Here is a 24691-nt window from a genome sequence, read left to right as displayed (position 1 = left end):
AATGACTAAATGCTTAACTCAAAACCTCAATTAATTGCAATTTAAACCAAGAACAAGAAAATTACTCACGAGAAAAGACAGGCAAAATATTCTCACTGTAGAGGATTTTTCCGAATGGCCTGACAAGCCTTGGAAGATTAGTAACAAAGGTTCACAGTCCGACCCTTCACCTCTTACACAGATGATCCTCCTCCTCTGTTCCCATCTGATGGGCTCAGGTAAAAGGTTGACCTGCAACACAAACTCCACAGACATGATCTGACACACCTGCTGAGCCTGTCCGTAAGCATTTCTGTTGTGTCTGACCTTTGTCAGACCGGTGCCTCCGTCTGTAATGACAGGCAACCTTTACTCTGGACTGAACAACAAAGAAAAAGGAAAGTGTACCTGTAAGAGGGAAAGAAAAAGCAAAAACAAGAGAAAAAGTGTGAAACAAAGAACTTGTAGAGGGGACAGAACGAGACAAATGGAGAGACAGACACAAAGGTAGCTACAGACTGAAATACTTAAGAAAAAGACATCCAGTATAAAAGCAGAGACAGAGAGGATGATAGAAAGAGGAGAGAGTGATCAAGACAGAGCATAAAACAGACAGAAGAGACAATAAAAAAGTCTCATCACAGCTTTCAATCAAATTAAACCATGTAGTCAAAAGATGCAGTTGACCTTTCACTTGACATTTCTGACAAGCATGAGAGCACCCACAGCAAATTATATTCATAACACCTTTCCTTTAAGAAAAATAGTAACACCACTTCATTTTCTCTTCTCTTCTTCTGTTCTTTATTGCATTAAGGATTACAACTGTTTTTCCCTCAAACAGTATGAATACAGTTTTTTTTACAGTTTTTTTCTGGGATTTTATAGCAGTTGTTATGGTCATGAATGGGGTTTGGAATTTAGTTAAGAACTGGAGTTTTAAAAGTCGTTAAAACCACAAAACAACTTTACAATGGCACAAATAAGGCTACTGGGAGTCATTGAGATGGATGAAAGCAAAGGGAAAAGTCACTCCTTGACCAGGAATATGAATAGGGAGCTAATATAATGGGGGAAAAAGAGTACACAAATATATTTGATATATATAGTAGCATATTTTTGAGGCTAGAAAAACATATTTTGAAACTCTGACTTGGAAAGTGCGCACTCAGGCAACTAGTTAACATTTAAATTGTTTTTTGTCTTCCACTGACCTTCATTCTGTATGAAATTACTTTTTTTTAAATGCAGAGACAAATCTGTCTGTCTGTCATTCTGTGTAGTGTGTAAGGAGGCCAAGGCTGACCTGGCATTCCTGGTCGATGGTTCTTGGTCCATCGGAGATGATAACTTCATGAAGATTACACGTTTCCTCTACAGCACCATGGGATCACTGGATCTGATTGGACCAGACGGCACCCAGGTCAGCTCACCTCAGATTGAATGTTGAGCCTCAAGGAAGAAGATATTCAATACATTTTACTTGTATAATTTAACTTTTGCTCCATTTTCCTAAATGCACGATTACTTGGGGAAAGATTTCTGAATTCAAAATGTCTTGCAGTCCTTACCATCTAGGTCTGAATAATGCTTCTAGTGAGTCTTCCTCGAGTTTTAGTATTCAAATTTATGACTGCCAGTAGTTCTTGTGTCTAGTCTACATGTCTGTGTCTAGTGAAAATGAATGTATATGCCCTTTATGCAGTGCTATGATATAAGTTAGACCACAAAAATACAAATGTGCTGTAGGCTTTTAATTTTTTATTCGCTTTCTTTGTAATTGATTCTCTTTGTTATGGCATTTTCCTCCTGAAAAATGCATGCTCATGTGAAACAGAATAAAAAGCAGATGTTGGGGGTCTAGCCAAAAGTATCCACACTTAAAACCATGATAATGATTATATAAAAAATGATATATCATTGTGTAATCTGTGGCTCAGATTATACTATGTATTTTATTTTCTAATTTTTGTGGAATTATCCCCCAAGAGAGAAAGATTACAAACCCCACACAGGATCTGCAGTGGTATGCATACTTTACAGACTTGCTGACTTGCAATGCACGACACACTTTCAAACAAACAGTAAATTTACACACAATGACCCATTGTCCCCCATAATCTGCAAACCATGTCATCTTCTACTTCTGCACAGAAGTTTCAAATGTTTATCTGAAAACTAGATTTTTATTCAGTAGATCTTTGATAAAATTCAGACAGAAATGGACGTTCTTCAGATATGCTAAACATAGTGTTGCTCAAACCAAACTGCTCTCCCCTTATCAGAATTTTGGATAATCTGAATGTACCCCTTGTCCTTTTGAACTATCTGGGTTTGGCTTATTTACTATTTAAGGAGGGCTGCTGCTGTTAGCTTTAATTGATTCTGGAAGGATGCTTTGGAGCACAATTTCACCCAATTTTCTGTGACTATCCCCTGAGAAATCAGCATGACCACCCCTAGTGAGTCAGTTTTTACTTTCTGTAAGTTTGTTTTTTTTTGTTCTTGCTGAACAGCATTCGATCATCAGCTCTGCTCGTTTGCTACCACTTTGTTATGTGCCTGAAAACATTACTTTTCTAGCAGTAATGGTGCTCTTAATAACTTAGTCTGGAAGCATTAAAAGTTGGATCAAATATCAAGTGGATCAAGCACCATTGCCTTAAGGATATGATAATAATACTGGAATATGCTATTATCTTGATTCTTAGTATAAAAACCACCATGAGGAATACTTTGTATCATGTTGCCACAGTTAATTTTACCATCATGACTGCCTCAGAGTGTTTCTCATATATCAGGTTCACCAATAGTAATACCAGGCTGTGACTTGGGGCGGTAGCTCCCTATTGTCTTTGTGCTCCTTCCCTGTTAAACTATGTCAGCAGAGCTCAGCTGGTTAATTTGTCACACTGTAGAGGTGCTTGCTAAACCGTTTTCTTTCATTTGTGTAATTTGTTTAATGTTAAGCGGTTTGCAACCCTCACTGTGCCCCATAACCCTCTGGCAGTAGGCGACCAGAAGCAAAACACTGGCTGTAATGTGAGAGAGTTGGCTGTACAGTAAAGAGAAAGTTGGCTGGTAAATATAGGCTTCACTGAGCCAACAACTGCACCATTAGCAGTCTGGAGGTAATGATAGTTGTTCACCCCTCTTAGAGTAAAGCAATTAGATTGATTATAGCTCCAAGTTTGGATGTATACATTTCAATGTGTTTTCACCTACGGTCTTGCATAAAAGCAGGCTGTAATCCTATTTGACCTATATAAACATTTACTTTATATGCTCAGTATAAAAAATATTTAGACCACCAGCAGTGAAAAAAGGTGTAATCTGTGACATCACTGGTTTCACCCATTAAACCTCAGAGGTTAAACAATGAAAATGTTATAATTTGACTTCTTGTATGTCATGCACGACTCAACTTTTACATTTGTACAGTATTCACTTTGTGGGGTTGTTAAAGCATGCTTAATTTATATAATTACAGTATTTCCTTTAGCAAACGAAGACAGCATCTGTTTTATACTGATAGCGTGGAATAAATACAGAATGCAGAAATTGCAGGAGATAATGAGATAAACATTAGATTACTGTAACCAAAGCAGTCATTTGGCTTCATAACACTTAGATTATGCAACATTAGCTAGTAATTTGGCTTCTTGCTTTTTGCTTTGGAGGAAGTTTAAACAAAACTGTGCACACTAATATAGAAACACATTTCGGTTGTATTATAACCAAGATAAGTTTGAGCGAATGATGATTGAAAAATATATTAAGCCTGAAACATTGGTGGTTCAGAGAAATGTGAATTTAACTTTTTATCATCTGATTTGAACTTTTTTTCCTCTTTCTGTCTGTCTCTTCTTCTCTCCAGGTGGCCATTGCTCAGTTCAGCGACGATGCTCGGACAGAATTCCAGCTGAGTTCCCATGGCAACAAGGAAGCGCTGCTGGAGGCTATTCAGAGGATCAGATATAAGGGAGGAAACACTAAGACAGGTCAGAGCCGTGATTAAAGTTACAGTATGAGTAGGATCCATCTAGTAATAGTTTACTCAGTGCGACAAGCTACATTAAGATATCAGTTTAGTACCACAGTGTAAATCTACCACAACCAGTTAACAAAACAATCTCACCACATGGCCCATTAGCAGCTGTCCTGAAGCTTTCAATGTAATCAGATGATTTTCCTTGGAAAATGGAATTTCCCTGAACACTTGAGTTGAAACTGAAATTTGAGGGGGTTTTTTTTATTATTGTGGCCAAAAATATTTGATTTTGCTCAAAATTGCAATATAATTTGCAAACAAAACAAAACAAACAAAACAACTACCTCTAAAGAGTCATATGTAATCACTTCCTTCAATAAAAAAGCACACTGCACCTCACAGAAACAGCTATGTTTCAGTGCTATTTTTACATTTATTTTCTGAACATAAACGTCATGGACTCAAAGTGACATTAAACAGAAAATACTGTACTTGATTTCCATTTATAAGCTTTTATTTAATAAACTTTCACCTCAACATTAGCACCAAATAAAATTGGTCAATACTGCAATTTAATTGAATCAATTAACATAAAAATACTGTTTCATTTACAAAGTATCCATTTTTTTTTTGTCAGGTAGATTATGTCCATCTTTGCTGTCTGAAAAATGCATCAACTTGTATTCCTCTGACTAACCGAATGCAAACCAAAGGCATTTGGGAATTGTTTTACACGGTCTATGGCAGTCATTTTTGGCAGGTGAGATTTGTCCATCTTCCACCTGAATGCGTGCCTGAATCCTTGCTGAATGCTCGCTGTGATGATGTACATTACCATGACACAAAATGCAACAGTTGGTCCAAATCACAAGTGCTCCGTTGATTTGGCAATTTCATTTCATTTCTCGATCCCAAAATTGCAATTTACTGGAGGGAGTGATAAGCAAAACTCCTGAGCAGCTAGTAATGGGCTTTGTGGTGGAAATGTTTCCAAGGTCAAGATTAAACTTTTAATCTCACTTCACCACGACCAATCTTCACAAGAAAACTTAAAAGAAAGCATTCTGTGAAATTTGCAATATCTCTTTGAAAATGCTTCTTTTCCTCAATTGCAGGATACTTGTTAAAACTAGCACACACTGCAGAGATGAAAGGCTTTAATTTAGGGTCAGAATACATATCAAGCAGTTTGGGATGTGAAGTTGTTGTAGCATTCTTGTGAAAGTGTCCAGCTGTGCTAGTAAGCACAAGGTGAATGCCAGTAACCTCGGTGCATTAATGTGGCTTTGCAAGTAATGCTGGTTGTTGGGAGCACTTTAACACTCTTAAAGTCTGGGTCATGGCTCAGTGTCTGCTCAGAGAAATTGTGTCCTTGAGCTTTTCTATCAGCTCCAGGGCTGATCACACATCATTTATTCTCTTCGTATCCATTTATCCCTACCTATCCCCTTTACTCCTCCTTTCTTTTCTACTTTTCTTTCCTCCTCTACACTGTTTCCAACCCCCTGCTGTCCTCTCCTCCCTGCCTACAGTATGTTCTACTTCGTTTTCTCTTTCTTCTCTTTTCTTCCTCTTTTCTCCTCATCCTGTCATCATTCCTTCTTTTTGTCCCTTGTTTTTTCAGGGCCTACTTTCTCTCATCTTCAGCTTCCTCCTCTCACTCTGTCCCAGTACTATTTTTCTTCATCCATTACTTTTTTTCCTCCCAAAGTCCTTTCTCTCGCATCCTTCCCTTTTCTCTGCATTCCCCACTGTACCCACTTTCTTATGGTTAAACAGGTAGGAACAGGTGATGTTTTAGCTGACAGGGCACTGTGTGTGTGTGTGTGTGTGTTTATGTGTGTGTGCGTGCGTGCACGCGTGTGAGTGCGTGTGTGCTTGTGTTTGTGTGTGTGTGTGTGCGAACGCATATGTATGGACTACAGCAGAACATAAAAAAACCCATGAAATTTCATCTTCCCCGCACAAAGAGAAGGATGAGGCAGCCAGCTCTCACAAGGTTAAGGAAATGTTCACAGACTCACGATTTCTCTCTTTTCTCCTTCTCCCCCCGCACACGCACACATACACATACACTTACAGCACACTATCCTCAGCGTAGAATTAATCCTATTCTTATCCGAATCATAATTCCCATTCTTCACTACTTCCTTATTTACATACCATACTTATATTTTACTTTATGTAAGAGTCCCATTATTTTTTCATATTCATCATTTATAGATACGTTTGTGCTCTTGTAGTGATATTTCAGTCATTATCTTCCTGACCTATTTAATGAGGCTTTTTCCATCATTTATTATTTTCTGAATGCTAATATGTTACTAAATATAATGTAACACTGTTAAACAAACTGTATAATATACTTATGGAGAATGTGCCTAAACCTCCTTACTTACATAGTACTCCTCTGGTCTGTTGAGTGGTGGCTTTCAGGACTGAGGCTTGCATTACAACCCTAAACTCTTTTTCACCCTCCAAACCGAAACTATGTCTCCCTCCACCCAAACTCTCCTCAATCAGGGCCTCTCACTATGTGTAAATCCCCCAAAAGCCCTCAAATAAAGGTCTGAGGGTTGCTGTCTCTTTAACCCTTAGCCTCTGGCAGCTGTATCTGTGTGGAAGCAACCACTAGCCAACATGAAACCCCACTGCTTTAATGCCTTTTTATGTCATTAATTTTAATGGCTAGCTAACTTTATATTCTATGTGCTACAACCCTCAGGTCAAGCCAACACATTGAAAATGCACTTTGAAACCTACTCAAAAATACACGTACATCCACATTAAAATTATTGAACTCATATCAGTTCAAAAGATAATTTTTTTTGCCCTATAGTCTCAGCTTTTTTGTACAAGTTCATCCATTCATGTTTATTGACAGACTTATTTTCACTATTCACCAACGTCCTACTAACCCACCTTCTCTAATAATTGGCCACAGAGCAGCCTCTGTAGCAATATGGGATGTGTGCCTTTCTTGATGGCACTATAGAAGTTATTGAATAAGTAGAAGTGACAGGAAGAAATTCTCCTTTTGAGCCAATTAATGTAATAAACCACTTCATCTATACCTATTTTAAAACAATACATAAATAACACTGCCTTCTTTAAGATCAGCCTTATTCTCTGATTCTCCTTAAGCAGCCAGTCCGACTTCTTCCTGCTTCAGCTGTGGTGATGTAGTTTGTGTGAGACCTCAAGGTTTATGAGTCTTTTATGAGCTCAGGAATGAATGTATGAATACCCCATGAATGTGTTTCATTGCCTGTCAAAACCATTCAAAAGCCATTGTATATTTTCATTTGATTATCGCAAAGGTTTTCTTTACATTATTCTTAGGAAATCTTTCAAAGATTAGAGGATTTTGTGGCATATATTATATGCCACATATAATATGATATTATAATATTATAGTTTTTTTCCCAGTCATACAGACTTCACCTGCAGTCATAGAACACTGGGAGGAAAAATATATTCCTGGAAGAACAAAGGATTAAGATGAACTAAGGCTTTGGAGGCTAAAACAGACACAATAATTTCAAAGAGAACTGGGAAAACTGGTAAACTGTGGTCAGACATGGGCCAAATCCAAACGGATATGGATTCACACTTTCAAAGTGATGGATCACTGATTGATGATGGGCTACTGAAATTAAGATCTAATGACATGTTTCTCCTTCTGTTCTGTTTTGGTTTTACCCTTTTTGAACTATCCTTGTCTTTTCCACCTGCCTCCTTCCTCAGTCCTACCTTTTACCGCCTTTTCATCTGTGTGCCCTCCTACCTGCCCTTGCCCTCCCTACAACCCCGCCCTCTTCCTTGTCATCTCCCCTCCCCTCTGCTCTGTCCTGTGTCTCACTTCATGCCTGGCTAGCTGCTGTAATTTCACTCTCGCACAGCGTGATCAGAGGGCAGTGTAGAAGCAGATGTATCAAGGCAGATATCTGACAACACAACTATTTACAGGCCAAACACTCTAACATTTGTCATTACTGACAGCTCAAGGGGAAAAAAGAGAGGAGGCACAATTGTGGTTTGGTTAGAAATTGGGAGACACACTGGCAGGATTTATCTGGCAGACACACCATACACATGCACTTTCGCCCATAAGGTTGGAATAAAATATTTTTTACCTCTTTCCATGAAATGATTGTGATTCATTCTTGACAAATAAAGTGTATATCTTCTCAAAACTGTATTAATCAATCTCTTCCAAAACATATCACAATGAAAATTTAAATATGAATAAACACAGAATTGTGTGTGAAAACAAAATTATTCCAACTTTTTGGGCGACAGTGTATAAAGCCATTTACACTAAACATGTCAGTCATCTTCTGGGCTATTTGTGGCTTCATCTGGTATTGTTTTTTGAGGCAAAGTGTCCTGACACTCAGTACCTCTCTTAATAACTCAGAAGCATCGTTGAAAACACAAGAAAAGTGAGAGGAGAGAAAGTGTTAAAGGGCAGAGGGAGTTTAGAGGATTAATGGCAGTGATCGTCCATTTAATTTTCAAAAGGTCAGGTGGAGATGTGTAGATGAACTGTATGAACTATAATGCAAATCGTGATGGACAATATGCAAAAACTGGAATAAAATAGAAATAAAATGCATTGTGCGACACCAAAGGGTGAATATAAGGGTTAATACTTGACTGTCCAATCAAGGCCTGAAAGACAAATTGCTGAATGCTCTGATTTACATCTGCACAGAGACAGTTGTTTGGGGGCAAATAGAACAATATAAATATTCTATCTATATAAAGCAAGGAACATCTGTCTGTCTGTATGTATGTTTTTTCATTTGCATATCTTTAAAAACAGTTATCCAATCTACTTCATACCTGCTGTATGTATTGCTGGCGACCCAAGGAAGTGCAGTGTCGATTGTTAAGTTGTTCAGATGAGTGGTTCTCAAGAAATATATAAAAATATCTTAAACACAATGTTGATTTTCTTCTCCTGTGCGTGGAGTGTACAAGTAGAAATATGGGCAGCACCACGTAAAATTACCAACCGCAGCTCATCCACAACACCCTGTGGCAAAAAAACTACCAATGCTGAAAGGGAGAAGTGGAGCAAGATCCTGTCTGATCCTGTCTCCTTGTATGAATAAAATATAGAGTAATTAAGCAAATTATTGATGAGTAATTAAGTAGTTGACACATCTTTTGTTGCTTTGTTGTGGGCAAGCCTTTTTATTGATGATTAAGTCTAGCTGATGTCGATCGCACACTGTCAAAAGTTCATACATTTTTAGCTTTTGGATTGACTTTCATGTTATTTTTGCATTTCCATCTTGGCTGGTCCCATCTCAACATTTAGGTCTCATTTAAATACTTTGGACATTGTCTATTTTCTTACTTTTTCTAAATGGTAATGGACAATCGGACTAAATCTGGATTCAGAGGCATTTAGGTCACTCATTGTCATGTAATAATTATGGACTCAATCATGTATTTTATTAATGTCAGTGGAATACATGCTTTTTAATTAGTGACCACATTAAAATTGTAGTCAAGGTCACAAGCATTCATGAATTTTTTAGATTGTTAATGTAGACATCTGTGCTTCCAATAAAATTCTTCTCTAAAATTTGTCACCATCCAGCCTCACTTGTTGCACCAGAAATGTTCAATTTCATATAGGAAGATCAATGAGGCAAGGGTCTGAATGCTAAATGAAGAACCATACCAGCAGTTTTGCTTGAACATTTGTGACCCTTTAGAATTTGCTGCTATTTCTGCATAATGTGACCTAAAACGTGATCAGATTGTCATTCATTTGATGGGGAAATTAGAGTTAGGTGTTTCAATCAAATGGATGACAATCACGGGTGTGTCTGGGAGACCCTGCCTTATTTAAAGAAGAGCAATCTGGGTCTTCACTATCATAATCGGATCTTTACAGCACAGGTTTGTGGAAATGTGTCATGGCTCGGACAAAGCAGATTTCTGAGGACCTTAGAAGAAGAGTTGTTGATGCTCACCAGACTGGAAAAGGTTACAAAGGGTTATACTTCTACAGAGTTTTGACTCCACCATTTGACTGTGGAGGACATACAACACCATTGTTACCCTCTTCAGGAGTGGTCAACCAACAAAGATCACACCAAGAGCAAGGCATGTAGTCTCTGAGGTCACAAGGGACCCCACGATAACATCTAGGAAACAAAGGCTTCAGTGTTCTTGAATCCACCATCAGGAGAACATTAAAAAACCATTGTGTGTATGGCAGAGTTGCAAGGAGTTAATCTTAATCCTATAGAATTACTGTAGAAGGACCTGAAGTGAGCAGTTCATGCAAAAAAACATCCAACATCCCTGAGTTGAGACTGTGCTGTAAGGAGGAATAGGCTAAAATTCCTTCAAGCCGATGTGCAGGGCTGATAAACAGTTACCACAAACATGTGGTTGAAGTTATTGCTGTGAAAGGAGGTCACACCGGTTACTGAAAGCAAGGGTTCACATACTTTTGCCTCACACAAATATGTAAGAATGGAAACTTTTTTCCTTAAAAAATGAATTAGTTTTTGTCTATTTTGTGTAATTGGGTTCCCTTTATCTAGTTTTAGGACTTGTGAAAATCTGATCTTGTTGCAGATCATATGTCTGCAGAAATAAAAACTTTAATTTAACTTCAATTACCACTGTATTTCACAAAACTGATTGTGTTCCCAAGCATTGAGTTTTTGTCTATGTTTCATATTCAATAGAGCCATTGGTTTCCACTAATTTCATCACAGCATAATGGACTCGATTTAAAACTTGCTTGAATTAGATCACATTTATTGTGATGATGTGTTGATGTACTGTATAGTTTATAACACAGTCATAAGTGTATATTGATTTGTATTGCATTCGTTTTTGAATTGACAATTAAATAACATTTTTACTCTGATGAACTTCCTAATTTAGATATCTGTTTAATCTGTCGTAAACAAAAAAAAATGGTATTCCTTAACTGGAAGATCTAAAATCTTAAATGGGTAGATGGAGCAAAACATGCAAAAACACCTTAATTAAGTGGATTTCTTTCTGTCTTTCAACAGGTCGAGCCATCAAACATGTGAAAGAGTCAATTTTCACGTCAGAGGCCGGAGCCAGACGAGGAGTTCCGAAGGTCCTGGTTGTCCTCACTGATGGCCGCTCACAAGATGACGTCAACAAAGTCTCCAAGGAAATGCAGATGGATGGTTGGTATTTTATAGAACAAACTCAGAAATGACATTGTTGGCAGTTTACTGTCAGTGCTGAAAAATATCAAATTAATAACATATTTATATACAGTTTATAACTTGTTATATATATACTTGATATTAGTGTGTTGTGTGTGTTGTTTTTTCATATTTTCTTGTAATTCATAGATACAGCTGAAATGAAATCAAAGACATATCTTATTCCCCCCCATCATCTGCACTACCCCAAACCTTACTTTTTTTATAGATGATAGTATTTATTTCTGCTCATTTAAGTTTAAGTCTTGGATGTTTTATGTCTGCTTAATTTTACTGTTACATGCTGTCAGAGACTTCATCCATTGGTGTGAAGCCTATAACTCTAACCGCATAGGCTACATTATCTTTGCAATTGACTTTTAAACATAACATATTAAATCTTCTAATTTAATCCCATTCCCAGGCTATATCATCTTTGCAATTGGATTTGCGGATGCGGATTATGGGGAACTGGTAAATATAGCCAGTAAGCCCAGTGATAGACATGTCTTCTTTGTGGACGATTTGGATGCTGTGAAGAAAATAGAAGAACAGCTCATTACCTTTGTGTGCGAGGCTGCCACTGCCAGTGAGTAACACCTCATTATGTTTAAAAAGAGTTTTAAAAAAGTTCCGAAAAATCAGACAGAGTAATGAAGCAGAAAGAAGATTGAGGATCCTGTTGGTGGAAAGACATAGGAGGTGGAAATATGGATTTGTTGGATGGTTGGGAATTTAAAATATAATGGATGAACTGACAGATTCTTTTCTATCTTCTATCTATCAGCTTGTCCATCTGTTTTGATGAGTGGTAACACAATGGCAGGTAAGAGGTGTAATTGACGGGATCAATACATAATATACTGTACAACAGTCACACAAGTTCATTCGCACCATCAAAAGCTAATGATCATGACGGCAATGACATAATGGCTCTGTATACTGTGGTGGCGATAATGGTTGTGATTACAGTGATCACACGGAGCTGGAGGATGCCGGTTGTGATGATGATGGTGGTAATAAAGTTCTATCATTTGCAGGCTTCCGTATGATGGAGAAGTTTGGCCTGGTGGAAAAGGAGTATAGCACCATACCTGGAGTTTCTCTTGAGCCAGGCTCGTTCAACAGTTACCCCTGTTACAGGTTACACCGTGACGCACTGGTGTCACAGCCCACTAAGTGAGTAAGAACGAGAAATCTGCAAACACAGCTTTCTAGAAATTCTATTTCAGTTGACAAACAAAATATGGTCATAATAGTCACCATCTGGTGAGGGGTTAGATTTGCATGGGTTGCTCTGCTTACGTACATCTCCTTGCCTTCTTCTCTTCATAGTCACTAACATTGTGTTCTGTCATATCCTAACACACAGTTCAGCTGTTCACCTTGATGTATTTTTCTTTTTCCCTTGTCAGATAACAAATAAAGATAGAAATAAAGATGAAAATGCAATCTGTTAACCAAGGTTAAGAATAACTCCAAAGTTGCCAAGAAACCATTGATCAAATCAGTATTTATGTACACAACGCTGCTTGAAAGCATTATGCATAAATACAGTTCAGCCTGTGCTTAGTGATCGGCTACATTGGCTTACAAAATAAATGTTAACACACAGGGTTGCAGGTGACAGTTTTATTTGTTCAAGTGTCATTGAGATCAAGATCTCTTTGAACCCTGACAACAAAAATACAGTTTAGAAGATGATTCAGTCCCACAAAACAATGACAATATATTTTCAAAAATATCTGCACTAGTCAGACATTATTTGTTCAACACAGCATCCCTCTGTATCATTATTAGTCATCAAGTCATAAATCATTGTTTTGTTTTTAATGCTGACAAATTCTGCTTACTACCATTTCACCCCAAGTTTCTTCAGAATTTAAAGTAGAGTTATTTTGAGCCTACTCTGCTGTTTATCCATCTTTGTTTGCTTGCTAAGTGACTCTCCCTTCCTCTCCTTGTAATGGGGTGTGGTAACTGCGAGTGGTCAGCAGGACACAAACACTAGAAGACTTTGAATTATCAGCCAGAAATACACACATGGTCCTAGAACTATTCCACAGTCCTGCCAATGAAAATGACTTGACTTTCTGGCTAATAGCAAACCACAAGGGAACTGACATGAAAGCTAGCATGTCAAAAATGTTCCCTTTATCTTTGTTTGGATAATCTTTAGGACATGAGGGTTCACCCTGGCTATGTTACATTATATTTGCTGTCTTACATGTCCAACAGACAGTACTTGTCCTGAATGTTCATGTTAATAATAGCCACATAGTAATAGCCACAAATATCTTGAGGATAGAATTTGAGCCCTTAATAATATTGAATCAAGACTGTATTTCCACATGTGACAGTACACTGTGCCTTCTGTGGAAGTTGGTTTAAGACTTAAATGTTTTTGCACAGTTTGCATACTTTCCTCCCTTCCAAAACATACACTAATTGCAGTTTTGACAAATCATAAATTTTTAGGAGATGAAAAGCACATTTACGGAAGCAGGAAACAGATCATTGCAATTATGAATTAAACATGCAGTTTTCAGTAATCCCTACAATTACCATAGTAAACTAACACAAAATGTAGTTTGGTGATTTTGGTCTCAGAACAGGAAAGAAGCTGATAAATTAAAGCATGTTTTGCCACAAGAATTAGTTACAACATGTAAAAACTGCATTTCAGGTGTCATTTATGAAAAACACAAAGATGAATTTTAATTTTCATAGCTCACGCAGGGCACTTTTAGGAGCTATTGTAGCATTCAGTTTTTAGACTGGGTTCAATCAGTTATAAAGTGGTGACAAAGATTAAAGGTTTTGTGATTATGTCTTCAGGTTTCAGTTCACATTGTGCATTTGAAATTGGCTTCAAACTGATGATTTAGACCATGGCTGGTAGAAATGAACAGTCATTGCCTTCAGGGATGCTGGAAACAAAGAACAGAAAAAACATTACCTGAGAGGCTTTTAGGTATAGGCTGTTAACATTCAGCCAACACTATACTGCAGGAAAATAAAACCTATGTACACAAAAACTTAGTATAGGAACATATAACGGCTTACTAATGTTCTCCTGTATTATTTTTGTTTCTGTGAGCTTTTCTGTGGCTTTTGTTGTCATCCAGCTTTCACTTGAAACTCATGTACTGTGATTGTTCAGTTTGTAAAAAGTGACATTGACGAGAGCTCTGAAAAGCTGAGGTGATTTGAACATAAAGTGCTCGGAGGCAGCTGCGCAAAAAAAAGGCTACATTCTCTGATCAAAAAAGAAACTGGTGCTCAAAGACAGTCTGATGCAAAAAAAATCACCCTGAAAGCATTCAGAAGAGCTGAAAAGAGACAATGGCACTTTGAAAAAGACACCTGGTGGGTACATGCCTTCAGGGCCCAGCTAAGCTGACTGTCTGTGCGCATGTGTGTGAGTCTATTTGTGCTTTCATGTGTGTACCAGGTATCTTCATCCTGAAGGTTTACCCTCCGACTATACCATTTCTATGATGCTCCGCCTGCTTCCTGAGACTCCACAGGAGCCCTTTGCATTGTGGGAAATCCTCAATAAGGACAATGAGCCATTGGTGGGAATAATCCTGGATAGTAAGTTTGAATCACTTCATTTATTTTTGGTTTTTAATCTCTTCTTTTTTCTCACCTGCACCATAACACATCACAGTTTGACAAGTACAGGCTCAAAAGGCAGATGTGTGCCGACTCCTGCAGTCCAAATAAGAAGTCCAAAACCAACACATCCAAACCGTGAGAGTGCATAATGCAGCAGTTTTTAGAAGTGAGGCTGGAGAGAATAAGTTATTAGAGCTGTAATACAACTGCATTTCTTTGATCTAATATAATTTACTTCATACAGATACACATATACCTGAAGTCTTATTTTCTGTTTGTGGAGGACCTCCTTTGTTTCACCCTCTCTGAATAGGACAGGCCATTAATGAGGGGAAACACAATGACCTCAGACTTAGAGGTGCTGATACTCAAATGTCAGTAATTGTATACTTGGATCACAGTTTGATTTTTTAAAAAGCCATTTTTTTCAAGCCAAACAGATGGGGTTATGATGAAAATGGTACCACAAGACTGACCATGTTCCATTATTTTTTGGAGTTTATGGTGAGTGGTGTCAAATACTCCACATCCGGAGGAGTCAATTAAAGTGGTTTGAGCACCCAGTCAGAACTCACCTCAGGCATCAACCTGTGGAGATGTTTTGGATACCGCTGAGTTTTAGTGGACTTAGGGCAGACCTCTGACCTGCTGCAGAGATTATATTACCAGCTGGCCTTGATGAGCCTGGGATCACCAGGAGTAGCTGGAGGACACTAAAAGAAAAAAAAGTCAATTTGACTGCTCTGATGTTCCTATTGACCCTGATACAGCTAAAGAAGAGCAATGAGAAAAAGTGTGAAAAAACATAAATGTAGTTTGAGTTTCAGTAAATGTTTGGCTGCTCAGAGCTCTGAAAACATTAATGACTGAAGAATCTAAGTTAAGGAGAAATGTTTCATGGTCCACAATTGAAAATGTAATGAAAATATTTATTATTTGTGTCTTGACTACAGAAAATTGTCCCATTCATTTGAATTAAACTTACAAAATTAAACTTGCAAGGGTGATTGTAGATTTGAGTGCAAAGAAACAAAATTATCATAATGCTTACAAGAACATGAACTATAAAACTATAAAATTCTGCCAAATGTTTTTGTGGTCAAAAGCAAAGCTGGACTTCTTTGTCCAGTGATCCATTTACTCATTTGTACACTTTTCCTATTTTATCTTCCAATAATGATCTGACAATCTGAGTTTTCATTGTACAAGCACACATTTCATTGAGGCTAATATCACATATATAATTGCAATAATTTTATGTTTTCCTGTTGTGTACATATCAGCCATTTCTCTCTGTCTCTCCTCGCTTACCTTCACCTCTGTTCCCACAGACTCTGGAAAGACCTTAACGTTCTTCAACTACAACTACAAAGGTGATTTTCAGACAGTCACCTTTGAAGGAAATGAAATCAAAAAAATCTTCCATGGCAGTTTCCACAAGGTAAGTCTTTATTGTAGTTCTGAAAACGACTTGTCTGTTAATTTCTTGACTTTGAATGGTAAATAATAATACTGATTGGTCTTTTTATAAAACACAAAAACATAGTCTCACACATGCATAGGCGCTTGCTTCTTTTTCATATAATTTTCATCGGCAGCGATTTTTGAGCTTCTGGCAAATGATCGCTGCTAATGTGTAGATGTCCAGATTGTGCAGGTCCATTAAAACTAGAACTACATCAACACCAGAGAGAGCCTGTCCCACAGCTGCTACATGTGCCAGTTTGCATAACACATCAGTTTAAGAGTCCAAATCCATATTGCAGTTTATAGGTAGGACACCATGATAAATATTCAGATCTGCTGCACTGAAACTCTGCAGAGTAGAAGGGAACCGAGGGAACTGGAAGCTTGCTGGCAAAAAAAATACACAAAAATAAGGTCTGCTGTAGTTTGATGTTTTTGAAGTTGTGGAGCCTGTTGGGTGGTTTTCCAGTGGCTCTTTGGCTGGAATTTTTCTCTTGACCTGTCAACACTGCTGTGGTTAATGTGTGTGTGTGTGTGTGTGTGTGTGTGTGTGTGTGTGTGTGTGTGTGTGTGTGTGTGTGTGTGTGTGTGTGTGTGTGTGTGTGTGTGTGTGTGTGTGTGTGTGTGTGTGTGTGTGTGTGTGTGGAGGTGATGATGGCCCTCTTCCCTCCCACTCTCCATTGTTCTCTCTACATCCAGTTTATTGTTTTTTTTAAACTAGTGGAGTGTGTGCTGTTGGAGTGAAGCTCCAGATTTCATCACCCTTTAAGACCTCTTTGTGGTATCTGAGTCGTAGTGGACATTTTTCTTCACTTTTGACATTTTTTACACTTAATAATTACACCTGTAAAAAAACAAATATATTATTAAACCATACATATCAAAGTGAATATTAAATGAAAATGATGCGTCAGGTCAACCAATCTTCAGTGGTAGTTTTTCTGACCTTAGACTGAAACACCAGACATGATATTAGTTTATCCTCCCCTTAAATTCTCTGACAAAGACATTTTGTGTCTCCTTCAATCAATGCGATTGTAGCCAAATACTTTTATGTAAATTCTGTTGTGTCAAATGAGAATGGAAATGAATGAATGGAAATGGCAAATTTTGATGGCAATTTTCTGCTCACTTGAGAGGACGAAGTGTTTTGTGAAGAAAGAAATTATGGGATAAATAGTGATGCAAATGCCTGTAATGAATAAATAATGACATTGGTTTGGTCTCAACAGCCCGGTGAATCACTAATTCACATTGTAAAACACTTTGGTATGAAATATCAACATTATCTGACACAAAATAATGATAACAACTTACTGAATAGTAATCAGTTCTTTTGTCTTCACGGACATGTTCTTTGAATTAGCACTTTGTTCAGGAGGTGTGTTTACTACAGCAAGGCTGATGGAAATGGACATTTGCATGTGTTGTTTGTGTTGTTTTGTTCCATTTTAAAACATTGGTTAGCATTTATTTGACAAATGGATGGAAACATAACTTGAACATTAAGTCAGGCAAAGTCTTTCAAAGCAATATTTTGCCTTTCGACTTTCTTCAGAGGGTCTCTGTGGTTTTCTGCTGAAAATAAACCAACACCATCCCACTCTGTCTCTTTCTGTCTTGATCTCAAAATGTCAAGGAGGAGCTGTCCATCATTCTCTGAGCCTTTTGTCTTCTCCATATTTGACTGTCTTTCTGTTGGAGAACATGACAATGTTCAGAGAGGGAACAGGTGCAAAAGACTGCCTGGCCGGAGGAAGTGTATGTCTCCGTTTAGACAGGATGAAAAGTGAATAAGAAGAGTGTTCACGTGCGTGTGCATGTTTCTGTGTCAGATAAAAAGGGATTACCATATGAAGACACCTCATGTGAAAGAAGGAATACCCAGCAGGATCTGTCACTGCTCAGTGATGCAGACACGTACACAAACTGGGAGGTGAGGGAAGTGTAAAGGAGAGCAAAGGAGGAAATACACTGAATGTAAAAGTAGGAGGAATACAGGCAGAAAAAAAGAAACAAGTAGATACAGAGGAGAAAGGAGGGTAATCTTCTGGATAAGTCACATATTGCTCAGATGCATATTACACCGCAGAAGTAAATGAAGATCATTTTGCATCTCCTCAATTATTTAAACGTCTACCATTAACAGTGATTGAGCAGTTAAAGCTGTTCTTGTGCACCATAAAAAAAACGTACACCCAGCTCTACAGTTTACAGTATTTGACAATATTTCTTAGAGTGGAAGTCAATATTCAATATCTATTCATTTATATTAATACATCTGAACATTTGTGCATTTAGAGGAGGAGGAACATAATAATGCCAGCAGATAAGCAGCAACTAGTAAAAGAAGTGTTGCCCATTAAAAACACTCACACTTTTGGGATGACTGGAGCTGTGTTTGTTTGGAGTTTAATAACCTTACAATTAATCCACATAGAAGCAAAATATTAACAAGTAAAATGGGATTGAGCAGTTTTCTTGTGTGTAACCTGTAGTAGTTAGGAATGTTTTCTTCGTCAAAGCTCAGAATGGGTTAAATTGTTTAAAATATATATTGTCTGTGAGCAGTTTGAACTAAACAGCAGGCTTACATCTTTGTAATGACGGTGTAAGGAACATGCTCGATTAGTGAATGGGGAATACAAGTAATAAATTTAGACTTTTTTTTTTTTTTTTTTACAGTAAGTGATGACAAATTAAGTCTATAAGTATATTTTTGGCTGTGTAGTACAGTAAAGCGAGCCTCTAACAATAACACTCACTCAGGAGGACATTTTTGAAAGAAGTGTTTTTACTGAGTAGGAACATGTTTCATCTTGCACTTTTGGTATGTTATTGAACATTATGGTGTTTTAGATACAGTGCACATTTTAATAGCAGGTGCAACTTGGACTAAAAACTGCCCTTTTTACACAATATGCTGATCATACTCTTCAGAAGTCACTTCATTATGTTTAAGTTGCCTGTCAACACTGCAGATGTTTCTCGTTTAAAAGATATTCATCATTAAGACTGTTTCCACAAATATCAGTAAATGGAATACTTTGGAGTTTATTCTGTTGTGTCTACTGCTTAAACAATCCACATATGACAGCTGCCAAGTTACTCATTGAGCACAGACAATGTCTCCAGCTGCAATGAAGCTGTTGTTTATCTTTCAAACATTCCCCACATAGTAATATGCCACATCTGTGCATGCAGTGTGGTCAGAATTAACATGACATCAGAGACACAGAGCAGGAGCGGCTTTGTTGAACAGTTAAAAGAGCAGTTTGTGGATTATTAGTTATAAAGCTATGAAGATGAGTCCGTCATAGTTGATGGTTTGAATATTGCTGACTAGAGAAAAGAGGAAAGAAGAAAATATGCATATTGTACACGCACACAGGCATAGATATAGACATACATGCATGGATTTAAATGCTCAAACATTCAGTACATTTACATGCTGAAAAAGGGTTAGAAGCATCCATTCACATACAAAGAACACTGTATGCATATATGTAGTTCCACAGTGAAGCATTCATGGACCAGAACATGCACTATTTAACTGTGGGTCAGACAGCCGAGTCAGCAGAAATACCGATAGCCTTATCAACTGCAACCCACATCATCTCACACAGCATGATGAACACAGCATGTGTGTGTGTGTGTGTGTGTGTGTGTGTGTGTGTGTGTGTGTGTGTGTGTGTGTGTGTGTGTGTGTGTGTGTGTGTGTGTGTGTGTTTGTCTGGATGCCAATTTTCCATCTTTGTATATGAGACACTACTTCACTTTGAACTTTCATCACTTGTTTTCTTCAACTTTTTAGTTTGCCATATTTCATTGTTAAGATAGCAATGTGTAGAACTTTGCACTATCAATGTTACTCTTTCATCTCATCAAATCAAGAATATAAAACATGCTTTCAGAAATTTTTACTTATTATGTTAAGTCTGTCTGTAGTGAGCAAAAAAATGCTTACGGATTAAAACTATTAAAGTCCAGGCTTTGTACCCTTTTGCACAAAGACAACTTGTCAGTTTTGTGCTCCTGTTGATTTAGCTTTCTTTGTACTCAGTGAAGATAACATTAACTTGATAGCTCACTGTTTGGGCTTTTTGCTTCTAAAGTACAACAGAGTTGTTATTAAATTTCTGAGATTACTACAGGTAATGTAGCACTGTCAGTGCTTTGGAAAATAAAAAGTAATTGTCTTACGTCTGAAAAGTCATAAAGAAAAAGTTCTGACAGATTAAAAAGAACAATTTGTTGACAGAGACTCAAACAAATGAGGTGTTTTGTTATACAGAATGGTACTTGTGTTGTCTAAGACAACATTAACATCAGAAAACACTATGTATGATGTGTGAGTTTAGGATTTTAGGATTTTAGGATTTTAGGATTTTAGGATTTTGTTTAGGATCCCCATGAGTTGATGCAGAACATCTGGAGTACGCACAAAACATAAAAGCCTGACAACAGATACACATTTAGAGACACAACAAACAAACAAAGTTAAAAACAGAAAACAATAATAATATTATATGTTGCGAACATATTACTATACATATTCTCATTCATATCCACTTATATACAGTACAGTATGTTAATACACACGGAATTCATAAGCACTGAATATACATACAAAGTGAAATATTACAACATATTAATATCCATTAAAAAATGCGACCATCACCCTCAGTAGCTTTCAATATTTGGTCTTTTATACATGAATATGATGGCTCACAACTTGATTTTGGTATGTCTTGCCTTAGTTCACACACTTTGCCAATTAAAAGATCCTTAAAATAATTAGTAATGTCAAGTTGTTTAATAATGAAAGACCCATCTGATTCATTGAAGTACTGAGTTGAGTCACTCTTTCTGCCTATGATATCATTGATGGCACTCCAGATCTTTTGTCATGCTTTATATTATTTAGTTTCATAATACATTTTCTTCTTCTTTCTGTTCAGTTTAGTCACATTGTTCCTTGCATTATGTTTGCAATTCAGATATACTGTTAGACTTATTCACCACTACTTGATACGAATGCTCTGGGAGAGCAATCTGCCTATTAAATTAAGTTGCACTGTTAATACAGTAATTACGGCAGCCCAATCAAATCTGAACGAGTGCTTCTAGGCCACTGTAATTACTGTAGTAGCAACACAATTGAATGATTGTTTTCTTTGATTTTTGTGTTTCTATTGTCGGTCAGTAGCGTGTGCACGAGCGTCATTGACACTTCTCAGACACTCCCTCTGGCTCGGATTGGTTGTTTTGATCCGGGAACACTTCATCAGCACTTGACATCAAGTCCTCTCTGAGCTCAACAGGATTGTGGTTTTGAATATATAATGCAACTTCTCTCTCATAGGTATCCCTGTCCCTTCTATGAGTATTAAATCCCTATATTGCCACTGTACCATTGTCAAATGAGTCACTTAAGTGGGTCTCTGAGAATATAATTGTTGTCTGATGTTAGTAAGTTATTTATATCCTGAACCTTATTTATTAAGCTACATATATTAACATGGGCTATTTTTTGCCTTTTCCTGTTAATTTGTCAAATACACACAATGTAGAAAAGAACAAACAAAGCAAAAGTGTGTGTGTGTGTGTGTGTGTGTGTGTGTGTGTGTGTGTGTGTGTGTGTGTGTGTGTGTGTGTGTGTGTGTGAGCAAAGTTACAAACCATTAGGGGTTTCCATTCTGTCTTTTGGAGGGAAGGGTGGACAATGAGTCTGTTGTATCGGATAATGCAATGTTCCCACTTTTAACCTTCAAGGCATACGGCATCAGTATAGTCGTCATTGAGGAAGATGTTAGTTTCTTTTGGTTTATGGGCTCTCTCCGGTTGGCTCCTGTCCTGTGGGCATGTTCCACAGTGATCCTCTTTTCATCCATCCATAGTTTTACAGCGAGCATCTCAAAAACCTTGTTCTCTGATTTTTCCCAGCTCCCACATGGGGATTCAGGAAAGCCCTATATAATTATATTATTCTGTTTGGATTGACCCTAGAGATAGTCTGCTTTCCCAGTTATTGATAAGACTGATTCACACACAGTATTGATGTCTGCGTCTTTACCCTTTATAGTCAACTCCTTGCAAGCCTCTTTTATGTCTTCCACTTCTTTTTGGAGAACTGCAAATTGATCTTTAGGTCCTGGACTTCTTTAATCATATCGTCCATTCTTTTATAAGCAGAATTGACCAAGATTTAGGCGAGGGGCTTGAAGATGTTTTCTGTGTTAATAAGTGCATGTGGACATCTTGTTGTTGTTAAAAATCTCACACCTGTGATAGACTGACACAGCACTCTCCTTTTTGTTTTGGTGTCACAGTGTTTGTTAACACTGTACCATGTAGTTAACAGGACAGATGGCATTAGTATGAGCTGTGGATGGATCCTGTAGACTGTAGACTCCAGACAGCAATCTGACCTGCCAGGAGCAGCACAAAGTGAAAAACATTATGCTTCTTTTATTTCTTATATCTTCATTTCTCCTGGTTGGGGCTTCTGTTCTTTTTGTTGTTGTATAGTTGTATAAGTATATCAGAAGTCTCAGTTTGGTGGTCTGTCTCCTGTAAGTATTATATTTTTCATCTCAGAATAACAGAACAACAAAAAGTGTATGTAATATTCAAATTAGTTTCTAACTCATTCACTTATGAATGTGTGCAGAAACCCAAACAATGTACTTTAGTTCAAATTGGTAATATACTTAATTTTACACTTAATCTGCACTAGATTCTGCCCTCAGATTCTGTCATATTGACTGTGATCATGAGTGGAACGAGCTTCCTATTCAAAAGGTTGATTAGATAGAAAGTTTATTTTCTGCTGAAAAGCAAAGATGAAAGAGTTTTATATTCTAGTAGTTTGTTTTACTTTCTATTTGTATTATTGACGGTAATGTAGTGAATACTTTTTACATGTAAAAATGTGTTGAAAATCATTCATGTCGTAGAGATTTCATATGCATATCAACATTTGATATCAAGAATATTTTAAATAGTTTTGTTTGGTACATTTAAATAGCATGAAACGTGTAAAGTGAGTACATACATTATGCCAACCTGTGAGAATGCAGCCATAATGAAGTTGTTGCTTCAAAACAAACAAAGCAAGCAAGCAAATTGATGCCTGCAACTTTGACATCAGTTGACCCAATGGTTCAAAATAGTATATTTCCAACAATAAACTTCCTGCAGACTGAAAATTACTCTGAGTCGCTGCAGGAGTAGATGGAGGAACCAGCTAGCCAGAAAAAGAGTGACTGGCAGCCTTAATACAGGTGCACACATACACATACACACACACACACACACACACACACACACACACACAGAAACATATACATTTATATACCGTTAGATATTTCAATGCCCTATATTAATTCCTGAACCACGAATGTTAACCTTAACTGCAGCCATTAAATGCCACAAAATACCAGCAAAATGTTCTCACCTTTTCCATCGTTTTTTATATCACAAGAGACGCACACACACACACACACACACACACACACACACACACACACACACACACACACACACACACACACACACACACACATGCACACTTACATATACAGTCCTGCCCAGTGAAGTGTGCAGAATGTGGGATGAGAACAGAAAGTCATTATAAAGCAGCCGTCCAGACGTCAGCCAAGGAATGGACTCTGACACTCAAATATGAACTTTGTCTAACTCCACATTAGCTGCACCATGTTACTGTGTAAAGAGGTTTATGTTTCACACCGTGTTCTTACGGTACGGAGCAGTACTGTATACTACCTACCATACATGATTTTTTTTGTTTTTTTGTGAAGGTTTAATGAGAGAATCAAAGAGAGAGAAAACATTTAATAATGAAACATGCAGGTACTAATAGTCTGGTTTATTACAAACCATCACCAGGATTCAGCCTTCATCGCTCATTAACCACGCGACCAGTTGAATTTCACGGTTCGTAGCACAGGCAGTGGTTTCCTCCAAGAAGGCAGTTTGACTGGACGGGCCAATTTGTGTGCTTAGATGCTTTAAGGTGGGGTTTTTAACAACACACACAAAAGCAAAGGAACTGTGATTAGTCAGGAAATAGCTGAAACTCTCGGCACACAAACACATACTCTAAGAAGAAGTCAGACATTTCATATTCTTGCTGATCACAGATCCAAGAACTGTGAAAATACTGCACTTAAAAACTTTGTTTTATTGACTTCAGCTATTCAGTTTGTTTTTGTATATGTCTGGTCCCATTTTATGGTCGTAATGATGCGTAATATAAACAAAATGACAATTGACTACTGAGACAAAATACTACTGCCAAAAAATATGGACAGCATGTTTGCATGTATTTAAATGGTGGTTTACTTCATTTACTGAAGTACTAATACAACAATGTAAAAATACTCCTGTC

General features: G+C 37.4%; 1 protein-coding gene across 1 annotated transcript in view; it reads left to right on the top strand.

Moving 5' to 3' along the window:
* col14a1a (collagen, type XIV, alpha 1a) overlaps positions 1-24691 on the top strand; it is a 142279-nt gene that overhangs the window by 78672 nt on the left and 38916 nt on the right. The window contains exons 26-33 of the mRNA XM_062422444.1: positions 1263-1402; positions 3857-3980; positions 11026-11169; positions 11615-11779; positions 11978-12016; positions 12231-12369; positions 14645-14787; positions 16143-16252. Coding sequence (XP_062278428.1) covers positions 1263-1402; positions 3857-3980; positions 11026-11169; positions 11615-11779; positions 11978-12016; positions 12231-12369; positions 14645-14787; positions 16143-16252 — 1004 coding nt within the window. The remainder of the gene's footprint in view (positions 1-1262; positions 1403-3856; positions 3981-11025; positions 11170-11614; positions 11780-11977; positions 12017-12230; positions 12370-14644; positions 14788-16142; positions 16253-24691) is intronic.

Source organism: Scomber scombrus, chromosome 7 (genome assembly GCF_963691925.1).
Source record: "Scomber scombrus chromosome 7, fScoSco1.1, whole genome shotgun sequence".
Taxonomy (NCBI): Eukaryota; Metazoa; Chordata; class Actinopteri; order Scombriformes; family Scombridae; genus Scomber; species Scomber scombrus.
This window is presented reverse-complemented; position numbering and strand designations above follow the sequence as displayed.